The sequence below is a fragment of the Spermophilus citellus genome (assembly GCF_964194105.1).
Source record: "Spermophilus citellus genome assembly, chromosome: 10".
NCBI classification, from domain to species: Eukaryota; Metazoa; Chordata; class Mammalia; order Rodentia; family Sciuridae; genus Spermophilus; species Spermophilus citellus.
In genome coordinates, this window is record NC_138197.1 from 32,286,984 (window position 1) to 32,313,419 (window position 26,436).

At 39.2% G+C, this 26,436-nt stretch overlaps 1 protein-coding gene across 1 annotated transcript in view; it reads right to left on the minus strand.

The window, feature by feature from the left end:
- The window catches only part of LOC308658147 (antigen WC1.1-like), a gene marked incomplete at both ends in the record, with an annotated part of 116,544 nt that overhangs the window by 27,989 nt on the left and 62,119 nt on the right, over positions 1 to 26,436 (minus strand). The window contains 5 exons of the mRNA XM_081310774.1: positions 6,242 to 6,556; positions 8,428 to 8,742; positions 8,820 to 8,912; positions 21,180 to 21,497; positions 21,585 to 21,890. Coding sequence (XP_081166900.1) covers positions 6,242 to 6,556; positions 8,428 to 8,742; positions 8,820 to 8,912; positions 21,180 to 21,497; positions 21,585 to 21,890 — 1,347 coding nt within the window. The remainder of the gene's footprint in view (positions 1 to 6,241; positions 6,557 to 8,427; positions 8,743 to 8,819; positions 8,913 to 21,179; positions 21,498 to 21,584; positions 21,891 to 26,436) is intronic.

Here is a 26,436-nt window from a genome sequence, read left to right on the forward strand (position 1 = left end):
TCTGATAACGCAATTCTAGAAATGTCAGGTTTCCTAGCTTGAGTAGTTAAAAACATCTTTTTCTGAATGACTTCTAAAAGTCAATGGGCCAGCATCTGATTGGTTCTTATAGAGCACACACACTTGAGTGCCAATGGCCTGAGATGTGGGAGGACCAGAGCACAGGGGATAGAATATGGAACTGGGATGAGATCATCAGAAACCTCAGGTGACAGCCATGAATCCTGAAAGATGAATGGACCATGGTTTGTCTCCAAATATTTCAGCAATAATTCTAGGCTTCAGAGTTCAGATTGGACATGTAATGTCAAAACTTGACTCACTTTAGGTAGATTTAGCAAGTTTTCAAAAAAGGTGATTTCAGGTATTGACCTTCAGCTCCAGTAGGAATCATAGAATGTTACTTTTTTACCCAAACAAATTATCCTTCAGGAGTTGTTAATATTCAAAAAGAGGAATTTTTGGTATGGAGATAAATAGCACAAAAGAGGTACCTTTGTTGTGACTCTTTGATTGAAAAAGATTAAGGAAAAAGGGATAGTAGTATTTTGAGAAAAGAAAAAGAGGAACTATAAAAATCTATTGATCAAACTATGTTTGATAAATCTAAACAGCATGGAGAAGCAGAAAGGCAGCCCAGAGAAAAGTACAAAGCAATTTACAACTTCATCTCTAGCTGCCTGGGTGAGGGAAGCAACCTGCAAGCATAAGGTAAGCTGGATAGTCCAGACAACCCAGATGGTGTCAGCACCAGCAGTCTTACCTGCTGTAGGAGAAACACATGGTTCTTACAAGCATTAGATCAAATTTGGGGAATTATTCTGAGAGAGAGTACTCTTGTACAACAAGATAGGAAGAGTGCCTGTCACAAACATCCTGAGAGCATTGCATTGCAGGGGAGGGATGCAGGTCTTATTGGTAAGTTGTCTCACCCTCTGTGGAGAAGAGTAATTCCAGTTACATGTCATCTGACAATTCATGGCATTCCCATGTCGCCTCTCCAGGGATTACATTATTTTCCACAGGCTTTCCAGGGATTCACCATGGCTAGGACACTTCTCATATCCCAGTGGGCACCTTCTAGAGGCCCCTGAAGCACGTGTGTGCCTACTTATTGGGTCTGCAAACCACTGAAGGAAGGGCTGACTTGACCTTTGACATGCCTCCAGGTTTCCAGACAAAACACCTACAGGGATATTATGGCCTGTCTTGTCAACACTCCCTTAACCTCCTTGACAGGAAATGAGGAGCACAGTATAGCCAATCTATTGCCCCCAAATGCAGCATATTTGGTGGGAAGAGAAAGGAACTGCAATTGGTTTCTTTTGCAGTCAACTGACCCCCACATACCTGGTGTATTTAAATGTTAGATGACCTGGAAAGGTGTCTCCAGTGCAAATACTTTGGCTGGGAGAAATTTTTGACATATATTTTTCTTTATGCTTTATTATATTTTCTTTACTATTATTTAATTAATTTGTTTTTTAATTCTTCAAATGGATTTTTCTTTTTCTTTCTCATTTTCCTCTCTCTCTCTCTCTCTCTCTCTCTCTCGTACTGGTGATTGAACCCAGATCACTTTACCTCTGAGCTACACCCCTTGTCCTTTCTAATTTTATTTATTTTTGCTTAGGCTGATACTGAACTTGTACTCTTCCTGCCTCAGGCTTCATAGTCTCTAAGATTACAGGCAAGTGCCACTTGCCTGGTTAATGTCCCCCCGCCCCTTTTTTTTAATGTGACAAATATTTTTCTTCCTCTTTTTAAATTCCCCGTCTTCTTTCCCTCTCATTTTCCATCTTTAATCTTTTTTTTTGAATAAATTTTCCTTTTACTAATTTTTTACTTTCTTGTTCATTCTATATTTGTTCTTCCCTTTATCTATTGTTAGTGCTGTTTTAGTTTTGTTGAGTGTAATTGATTATTATTGTATTTCTATAGCTGGTTTATTTATTTATTTATTTATTTATTTATTTATTTATTTATTTATTTATTTATTTTGGTACTAGGGATTGAACCTAGGGGAACATTACAATTGAACCACATCCCCAGCCTTTTTTTTTTTTTGTATTTTGAGACAGCCCTTTTTTGTATTAGCAAGGCTTAGGGCCTTGCTAAGTTGCTGAGGATGGCTTTGAACTCGTAATCCTCCTGCTGCAGCCTCCTGAGCTGCTGGGATTAAGTGGCCATTGTGGATGGTCCATCAGAGGTTGAATCACAAATTTAAAGAGACTAGCAGGATAATTTAACATTATAACAAGATGCAGCACTTGTCCATAATTTTATTTTTATGTTGGTTACTTCCATTGTTTGCTTCTGAGTTATGCTGGTGTTCAAGTGAAGGATGTTGAACATGTTTGATGTGTGCTTTGCCACTGAACTATAACTCCCGCCAATGTAGAGACATTGAATCTTACTAAAGCCATGACCTAGTCCTGCTGAAGTGTTGGTGGATATTTCAACTTAATGAATAGGGAAGAGAGAAATCCACAGCTGATGAGCCACCAGCAAGTAGGCATAATTCCTGCTCCTGGACAATCTCCAGCTTAACAACATTAGAGAAAAATAATTCAAATGTGGAAAAAGTGCCTTGAAAGATCTCAGCACAGGTTGCTGCCATATCACTTCAGACCAAACAGTAAAAAATAATACTGGGAAAATAACCACAGAGAGAATGTCCTACACACTGTGCTGTCTATAACAACATGCCTGAACTACCAGAAGGACCACATTTGTATGAGCACTACAGAGAAAGATGTGCTCTGACACAATATCTGGGGTTTCAAAACCCATTATTATCAACCAAAGAAGCTACAGAGAAACAACCTACAATGTTCACTTCAAATTAATTTCAACACTATAGGACACCTACACACTAAGGCACTTCATTAAGAGAAGGCTGCTTAGTAAGAAGAACATCATATGACAGATTTATAAACAGAAACACTAAAGGCCCGGAGGGAATGGAGTGATGTACTTAAGACCTTGAAAGAAAACAACTGTGAACTACATGACTGTGTTCAGTAAAGTTATCCCTCAAAATCAAAGAAAAATAAGTCATCTGAAGAACATATTAAAGGAATTTTGAACCACTGAACCTGCACTGTAGAAGGTTCTGCATCAATCCTACACACATAAGATTGTAGGAAGCAAGACAACCTAGCTACTAAGAGCATGGGAAGGAATAAATCTCACTAGAAGAGCAGATAAACAATTGAGAAGGAAGAAAGAATCAAACATTATCAATTCAGTAAATCATTAAAGCTCCAAAATGAATAGGGGAGAAGGACATGACCATAGATTATTCAAACTGTCCAGAAACAAAAACAGCAACAAAATGACAATAACTACTACAAACCCTTCAATAATAACTCTGAGTGTAAGTGGTCTGATTCTCCAATTAAAAGATGCAGACTGGCTAACTGCATTAAAAATCAAGAGCTAACAACTTGCTGTTTGCAAGAAACTCACCAGAGAGGCAAAGACATATATAGACTGAGAAGAAAAGGATTGAAAATGATATTGCAAACAAATGGAACCTAAAAGCAAACAGAAGTAGCTGTATTCATATATGAAAAATACAATTTCAGAATCAGTCAGAAGAGACAAAGAAGGTCATTATGTATTAGTAAATGGAATAAACCATCAAGAAGATATAATAATTACAAATAAATATGTACCAAAGAAAAGAACCAGAATTTTATTAAAAAATAGTCATAGGATATACTGGGACAACACATTTCCATACAATACTAGTGGTACCTTAATATCCCATCTCACTAATTGATTTGGAATGCAGAGAAAATATCAACAAGCATATATCATAATTACACTAATATTATAGATCAAGTGGACTTAATAGATATCTACAGAATATTCCATATAACATCTTTAGAATACATATCTGGGTAAGCAGGATAGGTAAGTAAGAGTAGAGAGTCTGAGGTTCAACCAAGAATGTGTCTAAAATTTATTAATGGAACAGAAATAGCAAACCTATAAAGCATAATAAGAACAACCAATAAGGCAGAGTGAGCATATGAGGAAAAAATAAGGTAGGCAGCTAAGAAAAGGCAAGGTAGACAGTTACAGAAAAGGCAAGAGAACATGTGAGAGAAGCACACTAGAATACGGGGCCATTGTGGGTGGTCCATCAGAGGTTGGATCACAAATTTAAAGAGACTAGCAGGATAATTTCACATTATAACAAGACACAGCACTTGTCCATGATTCAGCAGTCTTTGCCTAGTCTAGTGCGGGCAGGGAAGAGTTAAGTAGTTGACACAACCATTCTTGTCATTACACAGGTAATGAAGAGACAAGGGAGTTGAGTGTACTTGAAGGGGAAGGATTATAATGGGGCATCATGTAGTCTAAGCAGGGTAAGAAGAACATGTGCAATCATGAGGAGAGTGGAAAACTGGGAAACTGATAAGGGAGAACATTTGAAATCTGCATGAGGATGAAATATCTAGAAAAGGAGCATCAAGCATATGTGCCATAAGGAGAAGCAGAAACAGAGAAGGAATAATACAATCAAGATATCAAGCTGGATAGTTAGTGATGGTCAATAATGTGGCTATACATGGAGATGGGGTGGGAGGGAGCAAAGTGCTTCAAAGGGAGAAAACCAGGAAAGGAGAGGCCAGGATGTTATCTCAGTTGTGTTCAAGGATGCTGGCAGCACCAGGAACAGGAGACAGAGGAGCCTGGTGAGGCTGGTACTGCAGCCTACTGGGACAAGGGGGAGTGACCAGGCTGGAGGATGACACCAACAGAAGTGGTAGCTGGTGCCACCTTGTGGGGCAAATTTCAAGTAATTGAACACAGAGAAAAAGAAAAAAAATGTTGAAAATGACATGTGAGAGCAAGAATATTTTTATTCTAAGATTTGGCTCAAAAAATATCCTGATGAAAGGGAAGCACAGAGCCTCCCTAATGATAAAGACATCATTGTTTTCAGGGGACAGCCAGGTTTTTGTGAGAACATGAAACTGAAGGGGACATTACAGGTCTTAAGGAATTGGAAGATGATAGTCTCCAATTTCCAACAGGCCCCATGGAATGTTTTCTGGGAGAGGGATGAAGTGGGCATATTAGTTTGTGGCAGCATATGGATTAAGGCTCAGGGGAGGTAGTATCAACCAAGACCACTGGGACTGTGAGGAGATGAATTCAAGAACAAAATAAGGGGAGACCAGGCCCCTTATCTCCCAGCCATTCCCCATGATGTGGCAGAGGAGAAGATTAGCAAACGGATTTTCAACAAGATTGTTATTGGGGCCATGCCTTGGAGAGGACTTGAGCTCATCATACCCATCCAGGTTATCAGGCATTGTGCTGTGCTTATCATGGGATTTTATCCATACCTCAAGGTCACCAGAGTCCTCCCACCTCAGTATTTACACTGATAAATGCTCTGCTTTCTTCCTGCATTGGACCTCAATTCCTCATTTAGGTCTCAACTTAAAATGATTTCTCTCTTCCCCAAAGCACGCATTTCCACGGCACCTTCCATTTCTTCATGACACTCAAATTTATGCATGGTGCATGTCATCAGGCTGAAGTACAAACTCCATGAGAACGGGGCAGTGTTTTCTTCTTGCATCTGTCCTCCTGTCTGGAATTAAGTTTCTACCTACAAGTCACTTGATTACTTTCCATCAATAAAGTGACCCGAGAGGTGGTCTGTCTGATGAAGATGGATTTCAGAGTAAACAGCCCAATAGTATTTGATTCCCCAAATTGCTCTCCCACTCACTTGAAAGTGTAAGGGAGATGAAATGTTTCCTCCTAAACTCAGTTGCCTCTTATGAAATAAGTGATTACTATAATACCTATCATCAGTTGATTGTGACAATTAAAGCACATTACCTGTGATATAGTTTGGTGGGGGAAAAAGTGATAGCGCATAGTAAGCAATGTATATAACTGAGGTCCAATCATTCACCCTCTTACTAAGGAAAAACAGGTTAATTAATATAAAGACAGTTTTGGCTAACTGCTTAGAAAGTTTATCAGAGTATAAGTTTATACTTCCATATGTTAAGTTCAGTCTGTCTGTAGTTTTCACATAAATTTCTATCACATGTTTCCTTATATCTGTCTTTGAAACAGGACTGCAAGAGGTGGATCAAGAAACCTCTATCCAGAATTCATTTTGTAGACTTGTTTCAACTCATCCATCCTGACAACAACCTACAGGCATAGGACAGATACATAGAAATAGACAGTAGGTCACCTGTACATGTGATATGAGCTTCCTCCTTTGGTGAGCAAGATTGGTGTTTCCAGGGGTCAGAAGGACACTGCCAGAGAGAGGTATCAGTTTCCCGACAGCGGATTCCATCCACCCAGGAAGGTCTAGAACCTTTCCTGAGAGGAACCAAGAAGTTCAGAGTCCCAGTATCCCCACAGCCAAGCTGTCTGCAGATCACGGACAAGGTCACAGCTTCCATGGGACTGTGGCAGACACTGCCCCAGGTGTTGTTGTAGAAAACCTCCAGCCACCCAGCACACTCCTGGTCCTCGCTCACCAGCCTGAGGGCCAGGAACTCTAAAAGCAAGAGGAGGAAAACAGGGCACAGTGAGCATTCAACTCTTTTTTTTTTTTATTGGTTGTTCAAAACATTACAAAGCTCTTGACATATCATATTTCATACATTTGATTCAAGTGGGTTATGAACTCCCATTTTTACCCCGTATACAGATTGCAGAATCACATCGGTTACACATCCATGTTTTTACATATTGCCATACTAGTAACTGTTGTATTCTGCTACCTTTCCTATCCTCTACTATCCCCCCTCCTCTCCCCTCCCCTCCCATCTTCTCTCTCTATTCCATCTACTGTAATTCATTTCTCTCCCTTGTTTTTTTCCCTTTCCCCTCACATCCTCTTATATGTAATTTTGTATAACAATGAGGGTCTCCTTCCATTTCCATGCAATTTCCCTTCTCTCTCCCTTTCCCTCCCACCTCTCATCCCTGTTTAATGTTAATCTTCTTCTCATGCTCTTCGTCCCTACTCTGTTCTTAGTTGCTCTCCTTATATCAAAGAAGACATTTGGCATTTGTTTTTTAGGGATTGGCTAGCTTCACTTAGCATAATCTGCTCTAAAGAGCATTCAACTCTTACTGCTGTTTTTTCTTTATTCCTAAGTAGTGAGAACTCATTGCTTACTATCCTGAGGAAGTACCTACTAGGTGGAAAACTGGAAGATTTTTTTTATCCCTTTAATCTGTTTTGCTAATTTGTACCTCTCTTTCTGTTTCTACAACAATGTAATATTAGCAAATGAACAGGTAGGAACACTGATTGGGAGTTGATTAGGAAAAAAACTTTACTACCTGACTAACCATCTGACAGATCATAGAAAAGGAGGGTGGACAGAGGGGTGGTAGAAAAGTGGAGCTTCAAATATGTCCACTCTGTGATCCTGCAAGCCTGTGAATATTTTAACTCATATTGCAAAAGGGCTTTTCAGACAACATTAAGAAAAGGATCCTTTCTCTAGGCAAGATGGGACATGCCTGTAATCCTAGTGACTTGGGAGGCTGAAGCAGGTGCAACTCATGTTCAAAGCCACCCCCAGAAACTTAGTGAGGCTCTAAGTAACTTAACGTGGACTTGTCTCAAAAATGAAAAATTATAATAAAAAAGGGGCTATGGCTGTAGCTCAGTGGTTGAGCCCCCTGGGTTCAATCCCAGTACCAAAAAACAAAAACAAAAACAAAAACAAACAAAAGGTGCTTTCATCATGAGATTATACTGGATCATCCTGGATAGGATGACTGCCCCCAATAGGTGTGCCCAATCTAATGACATCCTTACACCTAATCCTCAAAAACAGATAAGTCTTTCTGGCTCACATCAGAGGGAGATGTGTTCATAGAATGGTTAGAAGGTTGAGATGCTTTGTGTTTGAAGAAGGATGGGGTCACTTGAGAAATTCAGGCTACTTCTAGAAGCTGAAAAAGGCAAGAAAAGGAGTCTTCCCAGAGTTTCAGCTGTTATAGCTGCTGACAGCTTGTTTTTAGCTCAGAGAGATCCAGGTCAAAATTCTAACTTACACATTGTAAGATGATAAATTTGTGCTGTTTGAGTCACTCGTCTATGATGACTTGTTACAGCAGGAATAGAAAACTAATTCAGTGGGTCAGGATGTTGCTCCCACATGTCACAGAAGAGTGATGACTGCTTTAAATGGATACTGTAGAGAATGACTGTGTCAGGGGACAATGCTGAGAAGGAAGGAGCAGAAGCTCAGTTGCTACAGCAGTAATGGAAGCGCTTCATCTTCTCTGCTGGAAGAACAAGAACGGTCCTTTCCTCTGCTCTGTCCTCACCCCTGTCCTAGGGCTCAAACATCATCCTGCAGACCCTCTCCTGCCAACCCCCACCTGTGCACAGTGTGCACCACAGACCTGAGCAGATGACCCCAGCATCCTTCTTGTGACTGCAGTTGTGCTGCCCCCAGCCCTGGGAAGGGCACTGCCACACATGGGCCTCCTCTCCTGTGCAGTTCAGCTCGTCCAGCCAGATGGGCCCTGATCCCTCTCCAAAGTGAGCAGAGATGGTGGCCTCCAGGGCCACTCCACAGCCCAGCTGTCTGCACACCACGTGGGCATCTCTCAGGTCCCAGCTGTCATCACAGATGGAGCCCCAGGAGCCCTGCTGCAGGATCTCCACTCTCCCTGCGCAGTGACTGCCCCCATCCACCAGGCGGAGCTGTCTGCTGTCTGAGGAGAGATAGGGTCATGTCAGTGGGCATTCACACAGGGGATGGGAAGGCTTGGGTACTGGAGGTCTTGCTCACCTGAGTAGTTGGCAGTGTGGCCCTCTGAGGCTGCAGAGCCTGCTGGGTCAGACCAGGAGTCATTGCACTGGGGCAGTAGCTGGGCCTTGTTTCCTACAGAAAGGGTTAGAGGGCAGGAAACTGAATTAAACTAGACAATAATCTAGTAATGGCATCTAAAGGTTGAGGCCCAGGACCACTAATTTCCTATTTTCAGAGCCAATTTTCTAATGGTGAATTCTGCTTCTACTTCTAACACTCTTCTATTTTAAGCCAAGTACTAGGAATGACTTTAGGGAAGTGTGACTAATGTCATTGACATTTGAGAGTTTTGCATAGCTCCAAGGGAAGCAAGACACTGGAGTCAAGTTTAGAGAAAAGTAAAAACTAGAATCAGCTTTTTTCTCCTGGAGGCATTTGACAACTCAAAGGTAGTAGTTGAGTCTGAAAATGTTAGCACCTTTGCCAGATTTCCCCTGGGAGAACTCAAGTAAAATTTAGGTTATACCAAAGAGGAGAATCCTTTTAAATACCTAGAAAACTTATAATTTGTAAACTGAAATAATTTTTGTCATAGGGATGAGTGCCCAGTTTCTCATTATTTCAATTCTTTTTGTGTAAGGTGATCTACTCTAAATAAAGTTGTAATAAATAAAATAGTTAAATTTTGTAAATTAAATGGGTAGTGGATTAAAGAATATAAAATCCTTTCTGAGGGCTGGGGATGTGGCTCAAGTGGTAGCGTGCTCGCCTGGCATGCGTGCGGCCCGGGTTCGATCCTCAGCACCACATACAAACAACGATGTTGTGTCCGCCGAGAACTAAAAAATAAATATTGAAAAATTCTCTCTGTCTCTCTCTCTCTCCCTCTATCACTCTCTCTTTTAAAAAAAAAATAAAATAAAATCCTTTCTGAAGTTTTTGTAGGATGAACTTTTTTTTTCAAACACAATGTCTTTCAACCAAAAAATACCCAACACATATAAAAGAGTTTATGTAGAAACAAAGTGGGCAAAAGAGGTAAAAGAGATTTTTGCAGAGTGTTATTGGTGTTTCCTTATAGGTAATTCAAATAATCATGATTAAATTTTGTAAATTAAATGACATGATGGGAATTTTGGTAGATAAATGATCATAGAAATCCAATAAATAATTGAGAGGCATGAATAAAAAGAACCAATGAAAAAGAGCCAATAAATATCAGTTACTAAAATGAGAAATGAGAGGATGAGCCTAACATAATGTAGATTAGCACAAAATAGAAACAGTGGAGAAAAATGAGAAAATACTGAGTGAACAACAGAAAGACAAAAACATAGGAAATATAACAGGAAACTAAGAGACATGGTGAGAGAAACTAACATTCCTATGTACTCTACAAGTTTTAGGCATTAAGGCCCTAACTGATAGTGCAAAAGTATAAATCAGAAAATACACAAAGATATTTAACACACCTATCATTTTTAAAAAAAATACCCACGAATTCTGTCATATTCTATCCATTTCTCCTGCTCTCCAATCTGGGATGACACTGGTGAGTTGCCTATAAACAACAGAATGTGGTGAAGGTAGCACAATTTGACTTAGGAACCTAGCTTAGAATGTCAGGCCTCTTCCTCTTGACTTAGTAGGATTTTGCTTTATGGGAAATCTACTCTGTGGATTATCAAGTGGGAGAGAGCATTTGTAGGTGGTTCTGACAGCAGCCCCAGGTGAACTTCAAGCTACCAGCCATGTGAATGAACTGTCCTGGATTCCCAGTTTGGTCAAGTCTACAATGACCTCAGCTGCAGATGAGATCCAAGTGCATCCTCGTGAGACCACAAATGGCAACTGCCAAGAGCCCTTGCCAAATTTGTGAGTCTGGAAATCACGGGAAAAATAAAATGTATTCTTTATTTGTGCCACTATTTTTTTTTGTGAGGGGAGAAATGCATTAAAAAGCAATAGCAACCAGGACAATTACATTTACTATGAAACAGCAATCGTACATTCCCAGGTTTATTGTGGCACAATTCACAATAGCTACCATATGGAATCAGGTGCCCACTGAAAGACAAATTCATGAAGCAAATGTGGTATAAATACAGTCATAAAGAATGGAGTCGTGCTATTTGCATTAAATGGTAGAAATTGTAGGACATTGTGAACGTCTAGAGCGTTCGGGTCCCTGGGTAAGGGTCGCGAAATAACCGGGACACAGGGGATGCAGAGCAAAGGCAGCAGTTGCAACTGCATGCTGAGGTTTATTTGCAAGTTCCTTTTATATTCTTCTTCTAACAAAGCAAGCAATTAACACTTTACCCACATTGCCCAAATGTCATGCCTCAGCGGGTACACAGAGCTAAATTCAGATCATTCCTGTTTATTTGATAAGTACCCTCCCAAAGTTCTTTGTAGACATTATCTAATCCCCTGAAGATGCATTTGTTTCTTTAGAATGTACTATTCCCAGGACAAGTATGCAGGAAGCTTCTTCCTCTTGGCCAAACCATGCAGAACTTGTGACTTGCGATAAGGGGAAGAGAACTTTTTCTCCTCCTAACTGAGGTTTGCCTCAGCTGACCTAAATCACAGCCACAGCTCTTGCAACCTGTCAGGCCTGAGGGAGCTAAACTCTGCACACTTGAACCCCAACAGGACATCATGTTAAGTTCAATAACCCAGACACAGAAAGACAAGTACCACATGTTGTCCATCATATGTGGAAGCCAACAAGGTTAATTTAAGGAATTTGGCAATGACACTGTTGTTGTGTGAAAAATTATTGAAAATATTTGAAGAGTAAAGGGATGCATCATCTTATCCACCTACTCTTAAACTAGTCATTCAGCAATATTTTATATATTCAGGGATAAATATGATGGAAGGAAAGGATAATATAGAAAAATAATAGCACTGGGGAATATTGGTTCAGATTACCTGAGAATTTCATACTTTCCTAAGCTAATTCAGAATTCTCAAATTATAAAAAAAAGAAAAAAAGAAAAAAAAAAGAAAGAAAAAAGAAAGATTAAAGAAAGAAAGAAAAAAGGAAGAAAAACCAAGCCACACACACACACAAAAAGAATCTGAAAACTGGGAGGAAGATGGCCGCTGCGTACGGGGGTTGCTGAAGTGCTGAGCCTGGTGCTCAGAGCAGCGGCTTTAATCGAGACTTCGCACAGCTTGTTAGAGCTCCTTTCACCATTAATCTGTAGTGGACCACCCGGCCAAGCAGCAGAAAAAACAAAGAGGTTGAAAAAGAGACGCTTGGCTCCCGGACGCTTTCCTGCTCAGAGCCACGGGCGCTTTGCGCCCATCTGCTTCCTCTTTCACTTCGCTCCCGGCAGAGAAGCTGAATGGGTAATCAGCAGTGGATTGTAAGTACCTGAGGCAAAGAAAGCTCAGTACACCCCACCCTTTTTTTTTTTTTTGAATATTGTCTATACAGGGAGAGTTAGTGGATTGGAATTGTTGGTGGGGCTATAGTTTTGGGGCCGAAAATCCACTCCGCGGGAGCCGCCATTTGCTTTCTGCATGCTGTCTTGATGGCCCTGTCTACACGGTCCAGCTGCCACATCTAGAGACTGGAACTGGGCTGCATGCCAAGCCCTGTCCTCCGAAGGCTGGACCACGGCCTCAAGTGCCTCGGTCGCCTGTTCCCTGCTGCACCTTGGGGCAGAGCCTGCTCTGGGGTCGTTCGGCATCCCCCTGCGAGGGGACCCGGGTTCCGGAGGAGGGGGCTAGAGAGGCTTGGGCTAGAGAGCCGCTTGGGCCCTGGGTGCTAGGCACCGGGCTGGGGAGCAGCGGAGGCCGCGGCAGCGCTGCTAAGGTCGCGGACAAGCGCGGCGCCCAAGAGCGTGGCCCAGAGGTGGAGGCGACGGCAGCAGGGTTTCAGTTCTAGAAAACTGGACTGGAAACAGAGGCAGCAGTTTGTATAACTCCAAGATCTTGCTTATGCCAGGAAACTGTAAGGGTAACATGAATATCATTGAGGAGGTCTAACATGGCGGCAGGCGCGGAGAGATCAAGTCTCTGACCTCTTCAACTGCGCGGGCATAGGGAGCTGTAAATTATCTAAAGCCTATTTGCTCAGGATCACTAGACAATGCTGAGCTGACGTGGAGCTAGGGCATACACTTTGGGCCCCTCAGAAAACACACACTGAGCATGAATCTGCTGCATTTAAGCCCCGGATCGCCTGCTTCTCGTGACTCTGCACTAACGATCCCGCTGAAATAACTAGTCGGCCCACCTGATCTCACAGAGGTAAAAGCCAACTGAGCACCATAACCAGACCCAAGGAATCAGGAGTGACGTGGGACTAGCGGCGCAGAACCCCCGGCTATCATTCCCACCAGGGCTGACAACAGAGGTCCCTTGCACCAGCTACCAGGGGAGTTGCTACCTGAGGGCAAACAAATTCGCTGGGGGTCCTCAGCCCCAAGCCCTACAAACTTAGGGTCTGAGGGAGGCAAACAGAAAGGGTGTGCCCAGGCATCCATGAAAACAGGGCTCCCAGGGGCAGCAGACCCGGCATGTAGCCAGTATTGTGGTGAGCGTCACAGGTGAGTGGGGCCTGGATTGAGGAACCACAAGAGAAGGACCTAGGCACTCAGGACTGGAGACCCGCACAGTCTGGGAAGAAGAGCTGAGGCACAGTGATCGGTTCCCACCTATCACAAGGAGAAGCCTGGCCAAGTGGGCATAGCTCCACCTACTGGAAGAGAAGTTAATCGAGCTCTATGACTGCATTTATTATTATTATTATTATTATTATTATTATTATTTTTAATGATTATTATTAGTATTTTTCTTATTTTTTTTATTCTCACTTTTTGTAATTGATATTGTTGTTGTTCTTTAACTTTCTTATTAATGGTTTCAATTTTTTTAAATTCTTTTTATTCTATTATTATTATTATTATTATTATTTAAATTTCAATTTCCATTTTTTTATTATCATTATAATTTTTTTTGTTTGTTTTAAAATTTTTATTTTTTCGTTTTTTCTTTCTTTCTTTTCACTTTTTTCTTTTGTCTTTTCATTTCTTTTCAATTTTCTTATTCCCCCTCTCTTGAATTCCACCTGCCTACACTCACTCTCTTTAGTCACTTCTTCCCTTCCCTTCTAATACCTCTCCTCCCAAGCATCAAATAAATTTATAAGAGTAAACAGTAACTCAGCAGTCAAACAGAACAAGAAGTATCATGAGCATAAAAAAGCAAGGAAGAAAAGGAGTACAAACAATGAAAGACAGCCTACATATTCAGGAGGACCTGGAGTCATCAGAAAAATGGCCATATAAAGAACTCAAGGAACACCTTAGACAGATGGAAAGGAACCTTAAAGATCACATTGAAAATGAATTACATAAACAGATAAAAGAAGAAGTTAAGCATCTTTATCAGGAGATAGAGATTATAAAAAAAATCAAACAATAATGTTAGAAATGAAGGAAACGATAAACCAAATTAAAAACTCAATCGAGAGTATCACTAACAGAGTGGAGCAAGTAGAAGCCAGAATGTCAGATAATGAAGACAAAATATATCATCTTGAAAAGAGTCTAGCCAACTCAGATAGACTGGTAAAAAATCACGAGAAAAACATCCAAGAGATTTGGGATAACTTAAAAAAACCAAACTTACGAGTCATTGGGATAGAGGAAGGCACAGAGATTCATGCCAAGGGAATGAGTAACTTGCTGAAGGAAATAATTACAGAAAACTTTCCAGAAATAAAAAAGGAAACAGATATACAAATTGTAGATGCATACAGGACACCGAGCACACAAAATCACAGTAGACCAATGCCAAGACACATTGTTATGAAGCTATCCAATATACAGAACAAAGAGAAAATATTAAAAGCTACAAGAGAAAAGAGGCAGATTACATTTAGGGGTAAACCAATAAGGTTGACAACGGATTTTTCATCACAGACACTGAAAGCGAGAAGATCCTGGAACAACGTATTTCAAACACTGAAAGACAATGGATGCCAACCAAGAATTCTGTATCCAGCAAAATTAAGCTTTAGATACGACAACGAAATAAAAATCTTTCATGATAAACAAAAGCTAAAAGAATTTGTAGCCAGAAAACCAGCATTGCAAAGCGTCTTGAGCAAAACTCTACACGAGGAAGAAATGGAAAACAATAACCAAAAGCATCAGCGGGAAGTGCCTCGGTAAAGACAGAGGACGGGGGGAAAGCTAATCATGGAGAAACAAACTAAATTAGGAAAAAAAAAGAGATAAATAATCAAACATGGCAGGAAGTACAAACCATATATCAATAGTAACTCTAAATGTTAATGGCTTAAACTCTCCAATAAAGCGACATAGGCTGGTAACATGGATTAAAAAAACAAATCCAACAATATGCTGCCTCCAGGAGACACATCTGATTGGAAAAGACATACACAGGCTCAAGGTAAAAGGTTGGGAAAAAATATACCACGCACACGGTCCTCGTAAGCAAGCAGGGGTGGCCATTCTCATATCGAATAAAATCGACTTCAAGACTAAGTTAATCAAAAGGGATAAGGAAGGACATTATATACTGTTAAAAGGAACCATTCACCAACAAGACATAACAATTATCAATATTTATGCACCAAATAATGGCGCTGCGACGTTCATAAAACAAACTCTCCTCAAGTTCAAGAATCGAATAGACCACAACACAATAATCATGGGTGACTTCAACACACCTCTCTCACCATTGGACAGATCCTCCAAACAAAAGTTGAATAAAGAAACTATTGACCTCAATATCACAATCAATAACCTAGACTTAACTGACATATATAGAATATATCAACCATCATCAAGTGGATATACTTTTTTCTCAGCAGCACATGGAACCTTCTCAAAAATAGATCATATATTATGCCATAGGGCAACCCTCAGTAAATATAAAGGGGTTGAGATAATACCATGCACTTTATCAGATCATAATGGAATGAAACTGGAAATCAATGATAAAAGAAGGAAGGAAAAATCCTACATCACATGGACAATGAACAATACGTTACTGAATGATCAATGGGTTACAGAAGACATAAAGGAGGAAATCAAAAAATTCTTAGAGATAAATGAAAATACAGAAACAACATATCGGAATCTATGGGACACAATGAAAGCAGTTTTAAGAGGGAAATTCATCGCCTGGAGGTCATTCCTCAAAAAAAGGAAAAACCAACAAATAAATGAGCTCACACTTCATCTCAAAGCCCTAGAAAAGGAAGAGCAAAACAATAGCAAATGTAGCAGAAGGCAAGAGCTAATTAAAATCAGAGCAGAAATCAATGAAATTGAAACAAAAGAAACTATTGAAAAAATTAACAAAACAAAAAGTTGGTTCTTTGAAAAAATAAATAAGATCGACAGACCCCTAGCCATACTAACGAAGAGAAGAAGAGAGAGAACTCAAATTACTAACATACGGGATGAAAAAGGCAATATTACAACAGACGTTTCAGAAATACAGAAAACAATTAGAAATTATTTTGAAAACCTATATTCCAATAAAATAGAAGATAGTGAAGACATCAATAAATTCCTTAAGTCATATGATTTGCCCAGACTGAGTCAGGAGGAAACTCACAACTTAAACAGACCAATATCAATAGATGAAATAGAAGAAGCAATCAAAAGACTTCCAACCAAGAAAAGCCCAGGACCGGATGGGTATACAGCGGAGTTCTACAAAACCTTTAAAGAAGAATTAATACCAATACTTTTCAAGTTATTTCAGGAAATAGAAAAAGAGGGAGCTCTTCCAAATTCATTCTATGAGGCCAACATCGCCCTGATTCCGAAACCAGACAAAGACACCTCAAAGAAAGAGAACTATAGACCAATATCTCTAATGAACCTAGATGCAAAAATCCTCAATAAAATTCTGGTGAATCGGATACAAAGGCACATCAAAAAAATTGTGCACCATGATCAAGTAGGATTCATCCCTGGTATGCAAGGATGGTTCAATATACAGAAATCAATAAATGTTATTCACCACATCAATAGACTTAAATATAAGAACCATATGATCGTCTCGATAGACACAGAAAAAGCATTTGACAAAGTACAGCATCCCTTTATGTTCAAAACATTAGAAAAACTAGGGATAACAGGAACATACCTCAACATTGTAAAAGCTATCTATGCTAAGCCTCAGGCTAGCATCATTCTGAATGGAGAAAAATTGAAGGCATTCCCTCTAAAATCCGGAACAAGACAGGGATGCCCCCTATCACCACTTCTATTCAATATAGTTCTGGAAACACTGGCCAGAGCAATTAGACAGACGAAAGAAATTAAAGGCATAAAAATAGGAAAAGAAGAACTTAAATTATCACTATTTGCAGATGACATGATTCTATACCTAGAAGACCCAAAAGGGTCTACAAAAAAACTACTAGAACTAATAAATGAATTCAGCAAAGTGGCAGGATATAAAATCAACACACATAAATCAAAGGCATTTCTGTATATCAGCGACAAAACTTCTGAAACAGAAACGAGGAAAAACACTCCATTCACAATATCCTCAAAAAAAAAAAAATACTTGGGAATCAACCTAACAAAAGAGGTGAAAGACGTATATAATGAAAACTACAGAACCCTAAAGAAAGAAATAGAAGAGGATCTTAGAAGATGGAAAAATATACCTTGTTCATGGATAGGCAGAACTAACATCATCAAAATGGCGATATTACCAAAAGTTCTCTATAGGTTTAATGCAATGCCAATCAAAATCCCAATGGCATTTCTTGTAGAAATAGATAAAGCAATCGTGAAATTCATATGGAAAAATAAAAGACCCAGAATAGCAAAAACAATTCTAAGCAGGAAGTGTGAATCAGGTGGTATAGCGATACCAGATTTCAAACTATATTACAGAGCAATAGTGACAAAAACAGCATGATACTGGTACCAGAACAGGCGGGTGGACCAATGGTGCAGAATAGAGGACACAGAGACTAATCCACAAAGCTACAACTATCTTATATTTGATAAAGGAGCTAAAAACATGCAATGGAGAAAGGATAGCATCTTCAACAAATGGTGTTGGGAAAACTGGAAATCCATATGCAACAAAATGAAACTGAATTCCCTCCTCTCGCCATGCACATAAGTCAACTCAAAGTGGATAAAGGAGCTAGATATCAAATCAGAGACTCTCCGTCTGATAGAAGAAAAAGTTGGCTCCGATCTACAGATTGTGGGGTCGGGCTCCAAATTCCTTAATAGGACACCCATAGCACAAGAGTTAATAACAAGAATCAACAAATGGGACTTTCTTAAACTGAAAAGTTTTTTCTCAGCAAGAGAAACAATAAGAGAGGTAAATAGGGAGCCTACATCCTGGGAACAAATTTTTACTCCTCACACTTCAGATAGAGCCCTAATATCCAGAGTATACAAAGAACTCAAAAAATTAGACAATAAGAAAACAAACAACCCAATCAACAAATGGGCCAAGGACATGAACAAACACTTCACAGAGGAGGACATACAATCACTCAACAAGTACATGAAAAAATGCTCACCATCTCTAGCAGTCAAGGAAATGCAAATCAAAACCACCCGAAGATACCACCTCACCCCAGTAAGATTGGCAGCCATGATGAAGTCAAACAACAATGAGTGCTGGCGAGGATGTGGGGAAAAGGGTACTCTTGTACACTGCTGGTGGGACTGCAAAGGGGTGCGGCCAATTTGAAAAGCAGTATGGAGATTCCTGGGAAAGCTGGGAATGGAACCACCATTTGACCCAGCTAGTGCCCTTCTCGGACTATTTCCTGAAAACCTTAAAAGAGCACACTACAGGGATACTGCCACATCGATGTTCATAGCAGCACAATTCACAATTGCTAGACTGTGGAATCAACCCAGATGCCCTTCAATAGATGAATGGATTAAAAAAATGTGGCATTTATACACCATGGAGTATTATGCAGCACTAAAAAATGACAAAATCACGGAATTTGCAGGGAAATGGATGGCACTAGAGCAGATTATGCTTAGTGAAGCTAGCCAATCCCTAAAAAACAAATACCAAATGTCTTCTTTGATATAATGAGAGCAACTAAGAACAGAGCAGGGAGGAAGAGCAGGAAGAAAAGATTAACATTAAACAGAGACATGAGGCGGGAGGGAAAGGGAGAAAAAAAGGGAAATCACATGGAAATGGAGGAAGACCCTCATTGTTATACAAAATTACATATAAGAGGATATGAGGGGAATGGGATAACAAACATGGAGGGAAATGAATTACAGTAGATGGGGTAGAGAGAGAAGATGGGAGGGGAGGGGAGGGGGGATAGTAGAGGATAGGAAAGGTAGCAGAATACAACAGTTACTAATAGGGCATTATGTAAAAATGTGGATGTATAACCGATGTGATTCTGCAATCTGTATTTGGGGTAAAAATGGGAGTTCATAACCCACTTGATTCTAATGTATGAAATATGATTTGTCAAGAGCTTTGTAATGTTGTGAACATCCAATAAAAAAAAAGAATCTGAAAACTAGTAATTATGGTTTGGTACTGGGTGTCCCCCAAAAGCTCATATGTGAGACATAAAAGAAAGTTTAAAAGTGAAATGATTGGGCTATGAAAGCCTTAACCTAATCAGCACATTAATCCTCTGATAGTATGGTGGTGACTGTGGCAGGTAGGGTGTGGCAGGATGAGGTAGGTGCCTGGGGGCCTGTCTTTGGGGTTTATATATTATCTTGTTGAGCAGAGTTCTCCCTATTTCTGCTTCTTGGTGGCCATCTCCTGTCCTGCCTTCTCCTGCTACACTCTTCCACCATGATATTCTGTTTTACCTCGAGGCCCAGGGAACGAAGTCAGCTATCTAAATACTGAGACCTCTGAAGCCATGAACTTCAAAATAAACTTTTTCTCTGAAAATTGTTCTTCTCAGGCCTTTTTGTCACAGCAGCTAAAAAGCTTACTAAAACACTAGTAGAATTAATTCCTAGGACATTTCACTAAAAGAAACACTAAATCATCATAACGTAAAACACCAAGAATATACCTAATAAAAGAAGTTATGTATAATCTCTGAGAGAAACTAGAGATATACATTATAAGTTAATTAGCTCCACATTGATGTTTGGATCAAATCAAAACTCAATCTAAAGACCATGATGTTTTTATTGTATTAAATATATCAAGTTGTTTATAAAAATTTATGTGAAATGCACAATACCGATTATGACCAATGCACTGGGCAGGAGAAACAACACAATTAGAACAGTACTCTTTAAAAATGTTAATTAGACATGCTGTAAAGTTATAATAATTAAGGAGGCATGCATGGCTACAAGCATAGAAAATGACAGAATGGAACAAAACAGAGTATAGAGCAAGAGACAGAAATAGCTGCACCCTGTGTATTTCAATGGTGGCACCACAGTGGGGAAAGGGCTTTTCAGTAATGATTCTGAGTCAATTGGATGTTCAAACAATAATGTGAAACTATCTTCACACCACACACCCTGTGTACAATACCAGCCCCAGGAACATTGTGCATTTATATGTAAAAGAAAAGTGATTTGACGTGATAAGACACTTGGAGAATATTTTTATGATCTATGGTAGTAAAGTTCTATTTGAAAAGACATTAGAACATAAGTGTACAGGAAATATTGATATTCTGTGTTTCATAAGAACAAAAATTTGACTCCCGAATGAAGACCATATTAAGAGAGGTAAAATAAAAGGCCAAGTATTAAAAACCATATACAAATATATCCATATTTGCACTAAAAGATATTGACATGGTAATTTGTAGGATTATTATTTGAGTATTCAAAAAGTGCAAACAACTCCAACATCCTCAATATTCGAATGGATCAACACATGATTCTGTGTTTTTTTGGCAGAAAACTCTACAGCAATAAAATTAAATGAAGCTTGACTGAAAATAAAGACATGGGTGAATTCTAAACATTATGTTGAGTTACAGTAGACATGAAAAAAGAACATACTGCATGATTTTATATAAAGCTAAAGATGTGCAAAAATATTTTGCAGAAGTTAGAGTGATCTTCTTTGGAAAGGAGGAGGGCATAGTGGCCTGGAGAGATGTGCAGGTTACTCCTGGGAGCTGCTGATATTCTCTGATGGCCCAGGGTGAGGAACACGACAGAGCTGTCATTCATTGTTATACATTGTTGTCCATGAACTTGAATAAATAAAAAGGCTTACTTAAAAATATTTCTCTTAATACTACTTGACAAGCCTGAAAGATGAATGATCATTTAGAGGAATCCTATTTTACCACAGAATGTCTCATTTTTGAAGTCAGCTCTCCACACTGTCTGCTCTTAGAGACATGTCACTCAAGTACCAGTCAGCCCTGTCCTCTCTTACCTGAGCAGACCACAGAGGCTGTGTTTCCATGGGCACAGGCAGGAACACCCAGGGCAGTCACAGGACAATTCCACAGGAAGGACTCAGACCCTGAGCAGTGGAATCGGTCTCTCCAGATCTCATCTCCTCCTTCCACAAAGTATGCTCCCTTTGGGGTGGAGATGGCGACTCCACAGCCCAGCTGACGGCAGACAACATTGGCATTGGCCATATTCCAGTGGGAGGCACAGAGTGTTCTCCAGCCTCCAGAGGTCTTCATCTCCACTTGACCCTCACACTGAGAGCTGCCATTTTTCATGAGCCGAACATCTGTATATCCTGGTAGAAAACAGGATTTTAGCATAATCCCACATTTTTCTTACGCCCCACAGAGTGCATAGGGAGGTTAACATCCTGTTGTCTCACCTGAGCAGACAACTTGCACAGCCCCTGTGTGGGGACAACTTCCTCCAGGACAAGGCACTCTGGGGCAGAACCAGAGGCCAGGCTCCTGCCCCTCACACTGGAATTCTTCAGCCCAGACTCCTCTGTCCTCTCTGAAGGGCAGGTTTCCCAGGACAGATGCAGCCTTGCCACACCCCAGCTCTGCACATATGACCTGGGCTGTGGGTAATGTGAAATTCCCATCAGATACTGGAATCCACTCTCCTCCAGAATTCACTTCCACTCGCCCAGAGCAGGGTCCATGTCCTCCAACCAGATGCACAAATCCTATGGTAGTAAAGTCGAACAACAACAAGTGTCAGGGAATAGAATTACAAAGCTAAAAGTCACAGGTATTGCTGGGAAATCTTTTCATTTTCCAGGGTTCTGGCATGGGGAGAGGATTCAACAGATGGTGCCAGAACGTGAATTCTCCATGCAGTTGTATGAAGATAAATTTTGGAGAAGGAATTTGTAAGGTCTGTTCTAAATTGCTAATTCAAGAAAGGAAACACTTTCTCACACACATACATGTATATGTGTGTGTGTCCAAGAAATGAATATATATTTGTGTAATATATGTAGTTTTTATATGGGCAAATTATTGTTCATATTATAAAGGTATCTGTGTTTTTGTATAACTTTCTTTGTCAGTCTATCTCCTTTTATTTTTTTATAGTATCCATAACTATCCAGTGAATTTGATCTCAGTGTAGAAAAAAGCTAGTATAAATTTTTCACTATTTATGCCCTCAAACTCTCAATTCACAGATACTAATTCCAAATAAGATAACATTTATTAATGAATCAAAAAAGTCAGTATGTATAAAAACTGACAATTTATACTTATTTTCCATTTAGGGATCAGAAAAGAGCCTACTAAACAGTGTGAGGCTGAGGTAGAAACCAGGTTATTGTGACTCAAATAATCAGTCTTCTTTACATTATTTTCCCCATTACACAAGACAGAAAGACAATTTAGAAGAATGAACAGAAGTTATCCCAAGTTTTGAGCTTGAGCACTTTTTTTTTGGTTTTGTGTTGTTTTTTATGGATTTTTTTCTAATAAACAAAGTTTGAAAAATCCATTATACATCTATTGAAGCTGATAAGGAAGTAATTTCAAGTATGGGTTCTGATATTTGGGGAAGTATTTGGTTACAGATATAAAATTTTAATATAATAGTAATTTTATGTAGTGAAGAAGTTCAGCAAGACATACTTTCTCAAGAGAATAGCATATTCATTATTCCCCCCCCCCAAGTAAACCATCAAAGTACAATGAACACCAAAAGCATTAATATAACTTATTAAAATTGTTACTTAAAACATTAAAATTGGAATACTCTCTTTTTCTCTGAACCTGATGTATTAATATGAATTATGGATTCCTGAAGTGTTACTACAATGGTAATTTTAATTTATATCATTATTATAGAGTAGTAATGACAGCATACCTTACTTATAGCATCAAAATGCAGATACACAAATTCCAAACTGAAATCATTAATCTTTAGGAGGTTATGTTTTAAAGAGAATGAGACCTGCAGGCACATCATAAAATCAGCCATCAATATGGTTGTCCAGTGACAGGAACAACAAAGATCAGCTTTCAGAACAGAAACCTGGCTGGCTGAAGGCTCTGCCTGTGGATGCACCAGGTCTCCTTCTCTGTGAACTCTGGTTTCCACTCAGTTCCACCTTCACATTAAAGGTAAACACAAGTATCACCAGAGAGGGCCACCAGGTTTGAATGACTAATTACAGATTCATCTTAGAGAGAAACACAAACTTGCCTGCAGTGTCACTATTTCTTTTTCTTTTTTTTCATTGTATTTTGCACATTTCTAGCATCCAAGAAATTTGAGGTAGAATAACATTACATCCAAGCTCTATCTAAGATAATTCAATGGGATATCTGAGTACAGTGTCCTCCAATTTAAATGTTATGAGGGTACCTTTGTCTTAGGCACTGAGTTCTATTGCAATATCAAACATTTGCTAGAAACTTTTGTATAATTCCCATTAATAAAAATTGGAAGCACTTCACATAAAGAAATAGATCACCCAATGCAGGTTTCACCTTCGCTCTTCTAGTCTTCACAGTTCAGAGAAACTAAACCAGCTATAGCCTGAGAGGGCGAAGAGGAAAATTCATACAATACATGTGCTCAGATGATCAACTGAGCACCTGTCGTTGTACTGAACAGATCCTGAGGAGTTCAGAGGGCAGTATTGTTGCAAATTCAACAATACATTTATTACTTTAAATCTTTAAGGTTTGATCTCTACGTTTTGAACACAAGAGAATAAATTCTGCATTTTGTGTTATGAATCAGAAGGGATAGACACACTCATACTTTAGTCCCAAAGAAGAATGCATCAAAGCCCATAGCAACCAATCAAGGAAAATGGTCCTGCTCTGTGGCCTAAGAAATTTGGAGGATTGGCATTAATAAGAACTGAATGTGCAGAATGTGTTTGGTACACGGCAGCAAATAGACTCTTATAGTGGCTTCTCTAATAGGGACAAACAGATGGGCAGCTCACATGCAATGTCTGGGTGTTGGTTGCTTCCTGTATAAATAAATGAGGTACTGTGATATTTATCCTAAATCCATTCTCAGTCTCAATTTCCCTTCCTAAATCTGTCTATCTGAATTCTCCAGTACCCTAAATACCTCAACATAATGGCCTTTTTCATGGCTAAGTTTAAAGCTCCATAGTGATAAATGCTGTTGACAGTGTTAACAAAGTGTTAAAAAGTTACTAAAAATGATATACTATTGAAGATACACATGTGCTTATGTCCTTATGTCTTGACAGAGAAGAAAGAACCTGGGGAGAGTAAGTGACTTGTTAGAGGTTAGAGATATGGAGTCATCCAGATCTTTCCACTGGGACCTCATTTATGCCTCTCAAAGATAGCACCTCTTGCTTCAGCTCCCTCCCTTTCTGAATCCCCTCCCCATGTCCTCAAGAGCCCCTGCTGTTGAGGATATATTATGTGCCTTTATCCTTAGTGCCTAATCTCTACTCTTATTTCACAGAGGTGGACTTCACTTTACAAACTGAGTTTGTTTGCAAAAACCACTTCAGTCAAGTCCTAGGAGGGTTTGTAGAGACCTGGTCTTCAGGAAACTACTCTTTCTGTACCTGTGCCAGGTCCCGGGATACCCCCAATTCTCCACATTCCAGCTTTTACAAAACTAGGGCTCTTTCATCTTGTGGAAATGGCCCCTCTCACTTCTCATCACTATTAGAACTTTTGGGCTGGGTACATGGAGAATGGTCACTGGAGGCCCAGAAATGGGCAAAAATGCCTGTGATTAGGAAAGGATAAAATGGGGCAGATGGGTCTTCAAAGAAGACATAATCTAAATTTTCCACCCTAGCCTGATATAGGAGAGAAGAAGTAGAAGAGAATATTCAGAGTCTGCTTCCTTGTTTTCTAAATCAAAATACTAATGTCTTTTCAGAATTTTCCATGTTCCAGAAATGTTATTAGGTGCTGGGTATATATATATATATATATATATATATATATATATATATATATATATATATATATTTCAAGGAAATAATGCAGACGAAAACAAACAATTTCAAGCCATTTGAAGTTTATGAGAGACCTGGCTAGATAAAGAAAGAAAAATTGCATCTGCAGAGGTCCACTGATTCATAGGACTCATTCTCACTAGAGTAAATAAATTCAAACTTGCAGTCAGATATATCCTTGTCTGATTCTTTGCTTCAAGAACACATTGCTTCCTTGGGCAAGTTTCAAGTTTCTAACCTCAATATCTCAACATTGATTCAATCTTACAAATTATTCCTCTTTTACACAGCAAGGGTATACAGAATTTACACAGATATACACAGAGTCAATATCATACAGCATTATCTTTTGTGCTACTCAGATAATCCTTATGTGCTCTTTGTCAACCCTCCAATGCCATCTGCCAGGCACTGGAAACTCAACTATCTTCCTCAAAAAGTTGTTTTTTGTTCCGTTGTCCTTATTCTTATCAAATTTACCTCTTTTTTATTGATTATTTAAAACATTACATAGCTCATGATATATCATCTTTCATACATTTGACTCAAATTGGGTTTTGAACTCCCATTTTCACCCCAAATACAGATTGCAGAATCACATCTGTTACATATTCACATTTTTACATAATGGCATATTAGTGACTGTTGTTCAAATTTACCTCTTAATGCACTTCTCTTGTATTACTGAATCCATCATATATAAACTATATAACCTTCCCTCATATCTTTTCACCTGTATAATTTTCCTTCTTTTTTCATTTAAATTAAATTTATCTCAATTTGATACCCAAAACATAAATATTATACCTATTAATGGAGTAAATAGATTTCTTGATGTATGTGTACATTGTGTTATCTTTTCATTTCCTTCTGTGACAATTTCCAATGTTATCTTTTGGCTTTTTGAAATAAAGCTTATTACTGTTATCTATAGTCTTCCTACTGTGCAATGGTGCACCAGAACTTCTTCTTCCTATCTAAGTAAAGGCTATTACTAATTGATCAATCTAAAGCTTTCCATTTCTAACCCTTACACATTCCAGCTTATGGTAATCACAATTCTATTCTAATGTTCTGAACTTTTATGAGGTCAACTCTTTCAGATTCAATGTATAGTGAGATTTAGAAGACCCTTCTCCTTCTTTGCCTGACTAATTTCATTTAACCTAATGATCTTCAGGCCATGCATGCTGCAGCAAATGAAAATATTTCATTCCTTTTTATTTTTTACTTTTTTTGGATGAAGAGTATTCCATTATGTAAATGTACTTCATTG